This window comes from Brassica rapa, chromosome A07 (assembly GCF_000309985.2).
Source record: "Brassica rapa cultivar Chiifu-401-42 chromosome A07, CAAS_Brap_v3.01, whole genome shotgun sequence".
Classification (NCBI taxonomy): Eukaryota; Viridiplantae; Streptophyta; class Magnoliopsida; order Brassicales; family Brassicaceae; genus Brassica; species Brassica rapa.
The window spans coordinates 173,848-187,745 of NC_024801.2; the positions used below are offsets into that span (position 1 = coordinate 173,848).

The following is a 13,898-nucleotide window of genomic DNA, read 5'->3' on the forward strand; positions in this document are numbered from 1 at the left end:
AAGAGCCCCAGTCATTATTGCACGAGTGTCCAACAAATTCACCGACGATCTCTAACCTCTGAAGGTCTTCTCTAAAGGTGATAATTGTTCCGAAACTGCCATCTCCGGCGAAGAAAACGATGAGGAAATCTACAGAGAAGGCCTCGGGTTTTGTTAAAGCGGAAGAGAAAACTGTGAAACCTCCTTTCAGACTTGCCGTCGATGACACCAAACCTGTTCTTCAGGACCCGGTAAAAAAATAATGATCTCTCTGGCCACCGTAAATTGTTACCCTGATTACTCTTGCGAATTGAGCTCTGCTTTGGATTTCGATTTTGAATTATTTTTTGAATCAAAAGTGTTGAATTTGACAATCTTCTAATGTCTGATTTGATTCATTGAAGAGTGTAAAGTTATGTTAGCTTGAAATAACACAAAGACGCCATCAGAGCATTTCTCTGTCTAGTAAACGGACCCATTGAACTATAAGAGCTTCAGATTAAAAACGGCAGGTTGTTTTTTCACTCTTTTTTTTTTGGTGCACAGTGAAGAATTCTAAAGCTCACTCTTCAATTCATATAGTAAGAAGCCATTAACAATTTGAACACATTCTTGTTAGGAAGAGGATGGATTGACATCAGTTTGTAGTCTGATTTTTGCTTACAATGTATCCATTCCATGTAACATCAGTTTGTAGTCTGATTCTGTATTCCCATGGTTCCTTTTGGTTTCTGAGTACACGTTATTTTTGAATTAATGAATATGTCATAACACTTTTTGTTTTTTTTTTGTTTTGGCTTAGATTCTGAGATCGGACCCAATGGAGACAGAAGAAGCAGTCCTGAGGCTGCCCTCTTTCCCGGTGATCAGACCATCTAAATCATAAACAAGTTTCCATCTGACTTGTATTGTGAGTGCCGAGACGATGATTTTATCTCTGCTTGATAAGCTTAGCTTAGAGTCCGTGTTATTGATTGATGATGGAGACGATAGCTAGCCCAAAAGTGTTTCAGTATTTGTATCAGCAGCTGCAGACCAGAGTGTGTTTTCATTACAACACTCTCTCAACCATTCATGGGGTTTGTTGAGGTTTTTTTTTTTTTAAATTCAGACGTTGAGTGATTTGAAAGAGTTTATAAAAGGTTTTCCTGCAACTTGAGTGTGACACTTGAATCTTGAACTGATCTGGCTATCGACTACCAAACCTAGTCAAAGCTTTTTAGTGGAGGCAGATAGTAATAATAAGTCCATCGCTATTTTAAGTGAATAAAGAAAGAGAAGTGTGCATGAAAGAATGAGAGAAAATGACGCTGAGAACAAAGGCAGACATTGGATTTTAAATGCATTATTTACAATTATAAATCATGGGCTCCAGAGACATTCACGCTCATTCCATTCCTCTCTTTCTCTTTCTCTTTCTCTATTGGAGATTTGTTTCTTCTTCCTACTTTGTTTTGTATCTGTCACGATCATTCAGCTTTTTAGCTTCTCATGTTTATTTGTTTGGCACATCTGAATTCTACTGATATTTGTGCTGATTTTCACGCTTTCAATCCGTAGTAGATGATGATAATGATTTGAAATATTGTGTGGTTTGGGGTAAAAAGAGAGTAACGAAATGGATTCTGCAAAGGGTTGGTTTCAGAAGCGGCAGATGCGTGGAGGATCCAGATATAAAGGTGGTTCCGGTGGTGGTGGTGGAGGTAGTAATGGCTCTGCCGATGAGCAACCAAACGTGGAAACTGATGAAGAAGCTGTCTCTAACACTACCAAGCAGAAAGTTGCAGCTGCTAAACAGTACATTGAGAATCATTACAAAGAGCAGATGAAGATTCTTCAAGAGAGGAAAGAAAGGTATTATATACCTTATATTCTAAACCAAGAATGTACAATTCTTTCTTCTTCTTTTTATGCCATTGGGTGATTGTTTTGTTTTTGGTTGTTGATATTAAACAGGCGAAGCCTGCTAGAGCAGAAGCTGGCAGATGCTGATGTTTGTGAAGAAGATCAAAACAATCTTCTCAAGTTTCTGGAGAAGAAGGAGACAGAGTACATGCGCCTTCAGCGCCATAAGCTAGGCGTTGCTGATTTTGATTTGCTTACCATGATTGGCAAAGGTGCTTTTGGGGAGGTAATGCATTGCATCTTTCACTGGGGAATACAATTTATTTTCTTCGGGTGGTTATCAAACGATATCTTGTTCTTGCTTGTTGGTACTGTTTCTGTAGGTTAGAATTTGTAAAGAAAAGACGACAGGTCAAGTTTATGCAATGAAAAAGCTCAAGAAGGCCGAGATGCTTCGTAGAGGCCAGGTGATGAGACTTCCCTTATCTAATGCTGGTGTCTTGTATGTGAACCAATCACTCATTCCTGACTCTTAACTTATATATTTTCAAATCAAGGTTGAACATGTGAGAGCAGAGAGGAACCTACTTGCGGAAGTGGACAGTAACTACATTGTTAAGCTTTATTGTTCATTTCAAGATGATGACCACCTTTACCTTGTGATGGAGTATCTTCCTGGTGGTGACATGATGACTCTGCTGATGCGCAAAGATACTCTGACAGAAGAGGAAGCCAAGTTCTATGTCGCTGAGACAGTTCTTGCTATCGAGTCCATCCACAGGCACAATTACATTCACAGGGATATCAAGCCGGACAACTTGTTGCTTGACAGATATGGGCATCTCAGACTGTCGGATTTCGGATTGTGTAAACCGTTGGACTGCAGTGCCATTGGAGAAAACGAATTTTCAAACAATCCGAATAACGGATCTACTACGGAGCAAGAGGGCGGATCAGGTGCTCCAAAAAGAACACAGCAGGAACAGCTTGAACATTGGCAGAAGAACAGGAGAAAGCTAGTAAGGCTTCAAAATTCACCTTTTGACTCTTAACTATTGCTTCTCCCTTTACGTAATGGAGTTTGTCTCTCTTTATGTGTTTGATAAATACACGAAACAATGACAGGCTTATTCGACAGTTGGAACACCAGATTACATAGCTCCAGAAGTTCTGTTGAAGAAAGGCTATGGAATGGAGTGTGACTGGTAAGAATATATATTCTTTTCGTCAGTGAATTATCACAGATTATGAGCTTACATACTCCATCAGATTTTGATATTTTCTATTCTGTTTTAAAAAGAATATGGCGACACTGTCTACATATTTGCACCTTGCGTAGGACGCTAATCTCAGTTTACTCAATAAAATGATATGTACGTAGGTGGTCTCTTGGAGCTATCATGTATGAAATGCTAGTAGGGTATCCTCCTTTCTATGCAGATGATCCTATGTCAACCTGTAGAAAGGTAATATAGCACGCTCTCGTAATCATTATGTATAGAAAAATAAAGACAAGAATGGGAATGTGACCTTGACAACAAACTCTTTTGTTTGGTTTGCAGATAGTAAACTGGAAAAGTCATTTGAAGTTTCCAGAGGAAGCAGTCTTGTCAAGGGAAGCAAAAGATCTGATCAACAGTCTTTTGTGCAGTGTCAGACGCAGGCTTGGTTCCAAAGGTGCTGATGAACTCAAGGTGTGCCCCTTCTTACACTGGTCTTCTTTTAAAAAATGTTTTTCGTTTAAAAGCACGGAGAGTTTGAGTATGGATATAAGATTTCAATCTCTACCGGTGAGATTGTTTGATGCATGAGTTGTTTTGTCCATTTTCTGCAGGCTCATCCATGGTTTGAAACTGTTGATTGGGATACCATATTCGATATGGATGCAGCGTTTGTTCCCGAGGTCAATGACGATTTAGACACTCAGAATTTTGAAAAGTTTGACGAGGTACAACTAATCTTCTTCTTCTTCTTTTTTATCATTATTTATTTTGATAAATAAGCATAAGTTCTCTGGTTACTCATTAGTTTTGTATGATCATTAATCTTTTGGTAATATATATATATATATATATATATATGCAGTCAGAATCGCAAACTGAGACATCATCCAAGTCTGGCCCATGGAGGAAGGCAAAGCTACTCCCTCCCTGCAAAGACTCAAGATTGCTTTCTTGTTAAAGATTCATTTATGTTTTACTCAATTCCGGTTTTATTTCTGCAGATGCTGTCGTCAAAGGACATAAACTTTGTAGGGTACACTTACAAGAACTTTGAGATCGTTAATGATTACCAAGTTCCTGGAATGGGTGAGAGTACACTTGATCACTGGTCTCTTTCTCTCTTGAGTTATTCGAATGTTGTTACTAATGGATGATGTTTTGTAGCGGAGTTAAAGAAGAAGAATAAGTCGAAGCGACCACCAATGGTCAAATCACTCTTCGGTACATATCTTTTTTGTTTTGGCATATTGGAAGATCAATTTTGATTATGTTTTCACTAATGTTATGTATTTAAACCGTTACGTAGATGGTGGATCATCAGAGACATCGGATCCGCCGGAAACAACGACGAAATCGGCTGGTGATCGACCTCCGCCTGTTCCTCCGGTGGTTCAGGGAAGCTTTCTGAAACTTCTGCCACCAGAACTTGAAGTGAGGCCTAAGCAGGAAGAATCTGAAGCTTGCTAAAACAGTAACCAACAAGGTTTAATTAACTTGTCTTGTTTGGAGTTGAGTTGTGTCCGACCACTCCTGCTTTCAAGACCAACAAAGTCTCGTCTTTGTTGACACGCAAATATACTTCTTCTTTTTTTATTTGTTTCATTTTTACATGATTGTAGTTTTCTTCAAAGAAAAACCAAGCTGGTTTTGAATGTGTGTATAAAACTATGGATGCTTATATTTTGTATATATATTGGATATTATTCTCAATAGTGTTCCAACTATGACTTGGAAAAATCTTAAATTAGTAAAAAAGAGATTACATATTTTATCAATTTAACCATGTTGCATCTCCTACTTAATTAAAGGATGAAAATCATGTTTCTTCTATTTTCTGCTATTGACTTTTATGAGTTTAGTATATAGTCAATGAAATTCATTAGATATTCCACAAGAAAATGCATTTGGAGCATCAACAATGAGTCTCTCAACAATGAAAAATATGGTGGTCAAAGTTTGTTTTTTTAATATTTTCTTGTAAGCAAAATAAAATATTTTTTTTTCTTTTAACTGTTTTATATTGATCTAAATACGTTGCATTTATGATAATTTTTTTAGTTTTTTTAACTGTCAAATAAAATAGATATCCATTTAATTTTTAAAATATTTTGACTACACACTTCATTTTACAAAATTAATTTAATTAATACTAATTTAACTAAATGTTTTATAATATTTATTTCTGAATATTAAGTTTTCCAAAATAAAAATTGGGTTGTTTCCTGTGCGTATTTATTTAAATTAATATAATTTTATTTATGAAATATATAATTATATTTGTATAATTTTACTATTAATTTAAAAATATTCATAATAATTTTTCATAATTATAATTTAATTTTAAATTGTAAAGTTTAATAAATATTTAAGGACTAAAATATGTTTAGTGGAATATGTTTATTACACCGAAAAGGGGATTAAGACAGGGAGATCCCCTTTCTCCTTATCTGTTCATTCTCTACGCTGAAGTGTTGTCTCATCTCTGTAACAAAGCAATGAGGGATCGTTCCCTGCTTGGAGTAAAAATTGCTATACAAGCCCCTGCAGTTAATCATTTGCTCTTCGCTGATGATTCCCTGTTTTTCTCATTAGCTAATCCTAAAGCGGCAAAGAAGTTAAAAGATATATTCTCCAAGTATGAATCAGTCTCGGGTCAGGCAATCAACCTGAGTAAATCTACAATCACGTTTGGCAGTAAGGTTGGTGCAGAGGTCAAAACAAGAATGAGAAATGTATTAGGGATTCATAATGAAGGAGGGATTGGGAAGTATTTGGGTTTGCCTGAGCAGTTTGGATCCAAAAAGGGTGAGATGTTTGCATATATTGTTGATAAGGTTAAGAAGGTCGTGCATGGATGGAAGCAGAAACACCTTACACATGGAGGAAAGGAAGTTCTTCTTAAATCTATTGCTCTAGCCATGCCAATATTTTCGATGAATATATTCCGTTTACCAAAGGAAGTTTGTGAGGAAATCAATGCTATACTAGCACGATTCTGGTGGGGCACAGGAGAGTCAAAGGGTCTACATTGGTATGCTTGGAAAAGGGTATGCATTCCAAAGAGAGAAGGAGGGCTTGGATTCAGGGATCTTGAATCTTTCAATCAAGCACTTTTAGGAAAACAAGTTTGGAGAATAATGCAAAATCCAAATTGTTTGATGGCAAGAGTTTTGAGAGCACGCTACTTTCCAGAAGGTGATATCCTAAAAGCTACTCTAAAGAAAAAATCTTCTTATGCCTGGAAATCAATTCTCCATGGAAAGGATTTGATAGTTAAAGGAATGAGATACATCATTGGCAATGGGGAGTCAACAAAGATGTGGACGGATTCCTGGCTAAGTCTTCACCCACCAAGACCTCCAAGATCACGAGGAGAAGTCAATACTAACAGTAAGGTTAGTGATTATGTTTTAAATAATGGAAGGGGTTGGAACTTGGATAAACTCAGAGAAGACGTCATCCAAGAGGATATAGAGAAGATACTAGAATTAAAGATAAGCTCAAAGGCGAGGCAGGATCTTATGGGTTGGCACTACACGGATAATGGACTCTATACAGTGAAATCTGGTTACTGGTTAGTAACTCACCTCCCTGATAATAACTACATTCCTCCAACGTATGGTTCAGTCGCTTTGAAGCAAAAGTTATGGAAAGTAAAGGTGCCAGCTAAACTGAAACATTTTCTGTGGAGAATATCTTCAAGAAGCATTGCAACCGGAAATAATTTGAAACGTCGACATGTTACTCCTGATGCAATATGCAAGCGATGTTGGCTAGAGGAGGAAACAGAAGAACACCTTTTCTTTACGTGTCCTTATGCAAAGAAAGTTTGGAGGGCTTCAGGTATAAATAATTTGGTTTTAGACAGTACAATGTCTACATATGAAGAAAAATTAGAAGCTTGCTTACAAGTCTCAACGGCAACATCTCTGAGTCATTATCAAGATCTGCCTATTTGGATTCTCTGGAAGCTTTGGAAAAGCAGAAACGTGTTAGTATTTCAACAGAGAGATTTCCATTGGAAGAATATTCTGTCTGCTGCTAGGAGTGATGCAAGGGAATGGAGAAATATTGAAACACAAGATAATAATGCTTCGGATGGACATAGCATTTCTCCTACAAGCAGAAGTTCACAAAGATGGAAAGCTCCACCAAACCGGTGGTTAAAATGCAATGTGGATGCATCATTTATTGATACAAGAGAACCAAGCTCAGCAGGATGGGTTATTAGAGATGAACACGGAATCTATAAAGGAGCTGTTCAGGTACAAGGCAATATGGTATGTTCTCCATTGGAGAGTGAGCTACAAGCTATTCTAATGGCTGTACAGTTCTGTTGGACAAAAGGCTACAACAGGATTATCATAGAATCGGATTGCAGGAAAGCTATTGATATTTTAAATGATCTGGTACTTCACTTTGATTCTTTCAACTGGAAAAGAGAAATACGGTGGTGGGCAGAGAAGATTCAGAACATCTCATTTCAGTGGGTCAAAAGGGAAGCTAACAAAGTAGCAGATTCGTTGGCTAGAACTCCGCTACATGATATGTCTTCATATTGTTTACATAATTATGTTCCTGTGTTCTTAACAAATCTTCTACATGAAGATTATGTACAATCAAGGTTTAATTAATAAAATGATGAAGTTAGAAAAAAAAAAAATACATGTTAACAAATGTTAGCTTTTTCTAAATTAAAAAGATTAAATTGAAAAAGAGGCCCATAAGGCCCATTGTGGGGGTGGGTAGAGATAGACGGTTGGTGAAGGAACCGAGGGAAAAGGGAAAATAGGAAGGGAACCGGGAGTCAAAAAGTGTGATTTGTGGTCCGGTTATAATGCGGAGTCCTCCTACTAGAAATAGAACGAACGAACGAACGAACGAACGATGGAAGAAGAAGAAGAAGAAGAAGAGGGAAGAGGGAAGAGGAGAGTCCATCATAATAGATATGTGTGGAGGAGAGTCCGGCTCTTTAGGATCCCAATCTGCATAATCTGAGTATGTCTGTCTGTAGATATTTATTATGATGATTTTGTAATTCATGCTCTTGTCTTGTGGCTATGATGATTTGAGCATATTGCTGTTCGATTCATGGGCGCTTCATATGTACCTTTTTGTGTGGTTTCTTTCATATTGTGGAAAAAAGTGTTTTTTTTTTTATTTAATTTAATTTAATTGGGGGCACTTATCTAATAAAGCAAGATCTGATATTGGGGGGTCTGATGAATGAATGATCTCTGTGGTTGGGAATAATAAGTTTGGATTGAAGAGGATTGGATTGGATGTTTTGCTGCCCATACATAATGTGGAGATCAGGAGGAGAAGATTTGCAAGGTTTCTACCCAGTTAGACCTGAATGTCTAGCTGATGTTCCCAGGACCCGCTTTAAATCCAGGGTGAGTTGGTCTTTTTCTTTTTAAAATATCTTGAGCAATTTAAATAATCCATCCATCCTTTCTTCTCTCAGGCTGGAAAGACTCTAAGTGCAAGAAGATGGCACGCTGCCTTTACTGAAGATGGCCATTTGGATATGGAAAAAGTCCTCCGACGTATTCAGCGTGGAGTCTGTCTTCTTCTCCTATCTCTCTTAATAATATTCCCCCTTGTTCTTGTTCTTCGCTCACTCTTGGTTCTTTCTTTTCTCTTATCAAATAGGGAATTCATCCCTCCATCAAAGGCGCTGTTTGGGAGTTTTTGTTAGGTTGTTACGATCCTGACAGCACCTTTGATGAAAGGACCAAGCTCCGGACTCTAAGAAGGTATTATATTTCCCTCCTGTCGACTGCTCCATTCATAACCTAACTTTTGAAATGGGCATTTAGGGAGCAGTACGCTGCTTGGAAACAAGAATGTAAGACTATGGTTCCTGTCCTTGGCACCGGCACCTACATCACTATGGCTGTTGTTCAACAAAATGGCGAACCAATTGATGAATCTTCTGTTGAAAATCAAGGCTGGGTCGTCAAAGAGACTGTTAGAGACGAGAGAGTCCTCCAATGGATGCTCTCCTTGCATCAGATCGGTATCTCTTCTTATAACGAAACCACTACTTCTTTTACAACCGTCTTCTATTCTAATGGTTGCTTTGCTTTGCTTTGCAGGCCTTGACGTTGCTAGAACAGATCGCTATCTTTCCTTTTATGAGGATGGTGCTAATCAGTCCAAACTATGGGATGTTCTTGCCATATATACTTGGTTGAATCTTGATATCGGTTACGTTCAAGGTTACTTATTAGTCTACTTGCTGCTGTTTACACGATTTAACATTTTGTAACTAAAAAAGGAAAAAGAACTGATCCACTTTGTTACTCTATGTAGGTATGAATGATATATGTTCCCCAATGATAATCCTCTTTGAGGATGAAGCCGATGCTTTCTGGTGCTTTGAGCGTGCAATGCGAAGACTGGTAAGAACCCCTTTGACTTTTCATGTCCTGTTCTGTCCTTACCAGACCGTTGATTGTCCTCACGGTTTCTTGTTTTCTTTTTGAATTCCAGAGAGAAAATTTCAGGGCAACAGCAACATCAATGGGTGTGCAGACTCAGCTGGGTGTGCTCTCACAGGTCATTAAAACGGTTGATCCTCGCCTCCATCAACATCTAGGTAAGTGTCTTGTGCTGTGTTGCATACACTCTTCGTGTTGGTTGGTGAACTTAAACTTTGTGCACGTAACAGAGGATCTGGATGGTGGGGAGTATCTGTTTGCTATAAGGATGTTGATGGTACTTTTCAGGAGAGAGTTCTCCTTCCTCGACGCTTTGTACCTTTGGGAGGTAACAACACTGCTTTTCTTACTCTGATGTTTTCTTTTCCGTGTTATTCGGATAATGAGAATGAAGTGCATTTTTATTTGGTAACAGCTGATGTGGGCAATGGAGTATAATCCAAACATGTTTGCAACATACGAGGAACTAGAAGACCGGAACAACAACAACAACGCAGCAGACGATCCCAAGTTACTCAAACGTTATGGCAAGTTTGAGAGGAAATACGTGAACAGCGGAAAGAACGAGCGACATAGCAATACGATTGCTGTTTTCGTGGTCGCTAGCGTTCTGCAGACAAAGAACAAACGTCTCTTAAAGGAAGCTAAAGGCCTAGACGACGTTGTTCAGGTCTCTATCCTCCCTCTCCTGTTTCCCTCTCAAAGCGTTCAAACCAAACTCCAAAGTCATTGTTGGGGTTTTTGCAGATACTAGGAGACATCGCCGGTAATCTTGACGCCAAAAAAGCGTGTAAAGAAGCGTTGAAGATCCATGAAAAGTTCCTCAAAAAGGTTTCTTTCTATCATTCTTTTAAACTTGTTGAAGATAAATCCTTTATATACTAAAGGAAGGTTATGTTTCTGGGCAGGCTAATAGGCCATGAAGATTTGCTTCCACTTTATATATATATTAACACAGTTGTCGGAAAGTTGTTCATCGCCCGCTAGGAATCTCATGAAAGATTCTGGATGGAGATTGGTGAAAAAGCTATGATGATTCTTTCTGTTTTTTTCTTCTTGTATTTGTTCATTCTTCTTATGTTTTTGTTACATAATTTATGAATTGGTGATAAACAGTGTGCCGTTTTTGAGTTCTAAGAATGAACGTTGTAAACTCTTTATTTTCTTACATTAATTTTTATTTTCTTACTTACAAAATTTTATAGAGCTTAAACAATTGTGGGCAGATCGTCAAAACTCAAAACTATTAAAACTTGTAATGTTTTGGATTATGCTAGATTTTAACATTTCTAGAATGATTATACTGATTTCTAGTGTAACGTATTTAGATCAATATAAACTTGCAGATTTCGGACATATATTTTTAAGACACTTAAGTACAAGGCAAAAATATTAACATTTCTTATACTGTTTTCTTTTTTTGAAACACAAACATTCTTATTCTAAAGTTTTACATGATGTACTAATATAAGATTGAATAAAACGTAATGTTTCTATCCATTTGAAGGAAGAAAACGTAACTCTATAATACGAATTCTAAATTTGATTATTTCTGAAAGTAATAAGTATTAACCATCACATTAACGGAAATCTAGGATTAAAACACACACATTTTCCACTTGTTTTTGCTTTATCTCCTTCAAACAATCATTTTATTTTGCTTACATTTTATTTTTCTTTTTCATTTCTTTGATGAATCTTTGTTCCTTGTTTTTCCCCTCCTGAAGTCGAGGATTTTTAGGTGAATTTACTATATTTTTTTTTTTTTTTTTTTTTTTTGCTAAAATTTGGTGCATATATTATAAAGGAGGCAAAAGCATACATAATGTGAGAATATTACAATGCTCTAGTGGATAAAGTTAGTAAATTCATTCTGAGCCCCACATGGTTCTTGGTCTCGAGAGAGAGTAGCCCAAAGGAAAACATGGGCTTAGGAGCTTTTGCAGTAGAAGAAATAAAGCCCAGAATCAAAATATTCGTTGTCTTCCTCAATGAAGTAATCAAAAGGTCTCACGGTAGAGAGAACCAGAGTTGCATGCAGGCACTCGATTCCATTGGGTCAGTTTCACGGAGCGATGAGATACGGTTTTTGACGGTGGAGGAGATGGTTGAGAATATAGCTTCCTGCGACTTGAAGTGAGATCGGTGGAGCCTATTGTTGCGCTCACGCCATAGTTCATGAATCAGCGTTTGCCAGGATAGGATTGTGAGATAGCGCAACCGGTTATCACCAGTGTAACGGATCAGACCTTGCAAAGTATCATCCCAATCGTCTGAGATAATGGCAAACTGAAGTTTCGCAGCAAGGTTTCTCCAAATTCCAGAGGAGAAGGAGCAACAGAAATAAATGTGATTTCTGCTCTCTGGAAGTAGGTTACACAGAAGACAGAGAGGATCCGTCTGCAATCCCCAAGACAGTAACCTATCACGAGTGGGGCACCTATTGAGTACAAACATCCAAGTAAGTGTCTTACACTTTGGAATTCCTTTTTTCAGCCAAACCACATGATGCCACGGAACCAAAGGCTTTGATTCCCTTATGTAGTTGTAGACTTTAGCTGACACGAATTTGTTGTTGGTTGCAGGAGTGGTACCCAGTCTGCTCCATTCCGGCATGTCCTCATGTTCTGAGAGAGATACAGTTGATAGAAAAATCTGGACTTGCTCCATCTCCTGAGATCTTGCCGGACCTATATCCCAAGTTTCTCCAACCCACAGCGAAGCTAGAGATGAAGAGAGGGGAATACCATACTGTCTCGGTCCATTATGACCAACAAAGTTGATGAGTTGGCCAAATGGAGACCATGGCGTTGTCCAGAAGAAGATTGAATTCTCATTTCCTGGTAATATTCTCATCCAATTGATTGCTGTTTGTCTCAATCTCAATATCTGCTTGAATAACCAAGTCTGCGATTGGCTCTCTTTCATTGACCAGAAGCATTTATCTTTAATAACATTCTGATGGATCCATGCTACCCATACAGATTCTGTTTTAAAGAAAAGCATCCAGAGAAGCTTTAAAGTGCAAGTACGGTTCCATGATGCAATACTTCGAATGCCTAATCCCCCTCTTCCTTAGGTGTCGTAACTGAATCCCAAGCCACGCGTGCTGTATACTTCCCCTCCAGATTACCTTTCCATAGAAAGGCCGCACACATCGAGTTGATCTGATTGATGCATTCCACTGGGAGGATGAAAGCAGCACACCAGAAATTGATAATCCCCGAGATCACTGAGCTTAAGAGTTGGAGTCTTCCTGCGAAAGACAGGTATTTTACTGTCCAAGAGCTCATTTTTGACTTGATTTTTTGCAGTAGCGGTTCACAGTTGATGAGCGAAAGCTTTTTTGTGTTCAATGGGAGGCCTAGGTAGCGCATAGGCAAGAAGCCTTGCGGGATTCCGGAAGAAGCGACAAGGTCTTCAATCTCCACATTTGAGATGCCAGCCGAGAACAAACATGATTTCTGAGGACTGATTGCCAGCCCTGAAATTATCTGGAAGTCGGAAAGTACTGAGATGATGCCTTGCAATGAGGGAAGCGAACCGTCTGAGAAGATCAAGAGGTCATCTGCAAAACAGAGGTGGGTAAGTTTTGAATCTTTACATCTTGGGTGATACCCAAATGTTCCATCTTCAGCCGCTTTATTAAGCTTGTGTGACAGCACATTCATTGCTATACCAAACAGGTAAGGGCTAAGCGGATCTCCTTGACGCAACCCTCGAGTACCACGGAAGAAGCCATGGAGTGAACCATTAATTCCAACAGAGAAAGCCGTCGTCGAGATACATTCTTTGATCCATTGAATAAACTGCGAAGGCAGATCCAAAGAGCTGAGGGTAGCTATGATGAAATCCCATTTGACAGAGTCAAAAGCCTTGGCAATATCTACTTTCAAGGTTAGTCTTTTTGGCCCTTTGTTCTTGTGATCGCCACTTACTATCTCAGAAGCTAGGAGGCAGTTTTCTAAAAGTAGTCTTCCCTTGATGAACGCTGACTGATTAGGCAATATGATCTCAGGGAGCAGGGGTTTTAATTTCGAAACTAGGAGTTTTGAAATAACCTTGTAAGTAGTATTGCAACACGAGATAGGCCTGTAGTCCTTTATGGAAGAAGCACCAGGGAATTTGGGGATTAGTGTCAAGATAGTTGAGTTAGTGGCAGTAGGCAAATCTCCTGTGGTAAAAAATTTGCTGATTGCCGCTGTAACTTCTTTCCCCAAATAATGCCAAGAGCAGCTATAGAACCGAGATGTGAAGCCATCTGGTCCGGGGCTTTTGTTGGGATTCAACTTAAACATTGTTCTCATGATCTCATCCACTGTTGGTATCCTGACCATTTCATCTGCTTGTACAGGAGAGCAGGAATACACTGTTGCTTGGTCGACCTGCTGCTGTAGAGATGGAG

General features: G+C 38.5%; 3 protein-coding genes across 7 annotated transcripts; all 3 read left to right on the forward strand.

The window, feature by feature from the left end:
* The first annotated feature begins 89 nt into the window (after nucleotides 1–89).
* On the forward strand, nucleotides 90–1,579 carry LOC103828174. Of its 3 annotated transcripts, none has more exons than XM_033276183.1 (3): nucleotides 90–230; nucleotides 782–889; nucleotides 1,543–1,579. In XM_033276183.1, exons 1-2 carry the CDS (start codon nucleotides 120–122, stop codon nucleotides 863–865), a joined length of 195 nt encoding a protein of 64 aa, XP_033132074.1. In that variant the 5' UTR covers nucleotides 90–119; the 3' UTR covers nucleotides 866–889; nucleotides 1,543–1,579. The 3 variants fall into 3 exon arrangements, with proteins under 3 accessions (XP_033132074.1, XP_033132073.1, XP_009102029.1); XM_033276182.1 differs by lacking the exon at nucleotides 1,543–1,579 and adding an exon at nucleotides 957–1,235; XM_009103781.3 differs by lacking the exon at nucleotides 1,543–1,579 and having other exon boundaries at nucleotides 782–1,133.
* LOC103828173 (serine/threonine-protein kinase tricorner) lies at nucleotides 1,545–4,757 on the forward strand. Of its 2 annotated transcripts, XM_009103778.3 has the most exons (12): nucleotides 1,545–1,833; nucleotides 1,936–2,110; nucleotides 2,208–2,291; nucleotides 2,382–2,843; nucleotides 2,950–3,029; nucleotides 3,206–3,290; nucleotides 3,387–3,518; nucleotides 3,659–3,772; nucleotides 3,910–3,957; nucleotides 4,049–4,133; nucleotides 4,212–4,268; nucleotides 4,354–4,757. In XM_009103778.3, the coding sequence occupies exons 1-12, from the start codon at nucleotides 1,598–1,600 to the stop codon at nucleotides 4,512–4,514; spliced, it is 1,719 nt and encodes a 572-aa protein (XP_009102026.1). In that variant the 5' UTR covers nucleotides 1,545–1,597; the 3' UTR covers nucleotides 4,515–4,757. The 2 variants fall into 2 exon arrangements, with proteins under 2 accessions (XP_009102026.1, XP_009102027.1); XM_009103779.3 differs by lacking the exon at nucleotides 3,910–3,957.
* A 3,056-nt stretch (nucleotides 4,758–7,813) lies between these two features.
* Nucleotides 7,814–10,661, forward strand: LOC103828175 (TBC1 domain family member 15). 2 transcript variants are annotated; one of them, XM_009103783.3, is made up of 12 exons: nucleotides 7,814–8,045; nucleotides 8,305–8,443; nucleotides 8,515–8,610; nucleotides 8,703–8,806; nucleotides 8,870–9,069; nucleotides 9,149–9,271; nucleotides 9,366–9,454; nucleotides 9,546–9,651; nucleotides 9,724–9,821; nucleotides 9,909–10,163; nucleotides 10,241–10,324; nucleotides 10,402–10,661. In XM_009103783.3, exons 2-12 carry the CDS (start codon nucleotides 8,330–8,332, stop codon nucleotides 10,414–10,416), a joined length of 1,284 nt encoding a protein of 427 aa, XP_009102031.1. In that variant the 5' UTR covers nucleotides 7,814–8,045; nucleotides 8,305–8,329; the 3' UTR covers nucleotides 10,417–10,661. The 2 variants fall into 2 exon arrangements, with proteins under 2 accessions (XP_009102031.1, XP_033132066.1); XM_033276175.1 differs by having other exon boundaries at nucleotides 7,839–8,045; nucleotides 8,246–8,443.
* Nucleotides 10,662–13,898: the final 3,237 nt, after the last annotated feature.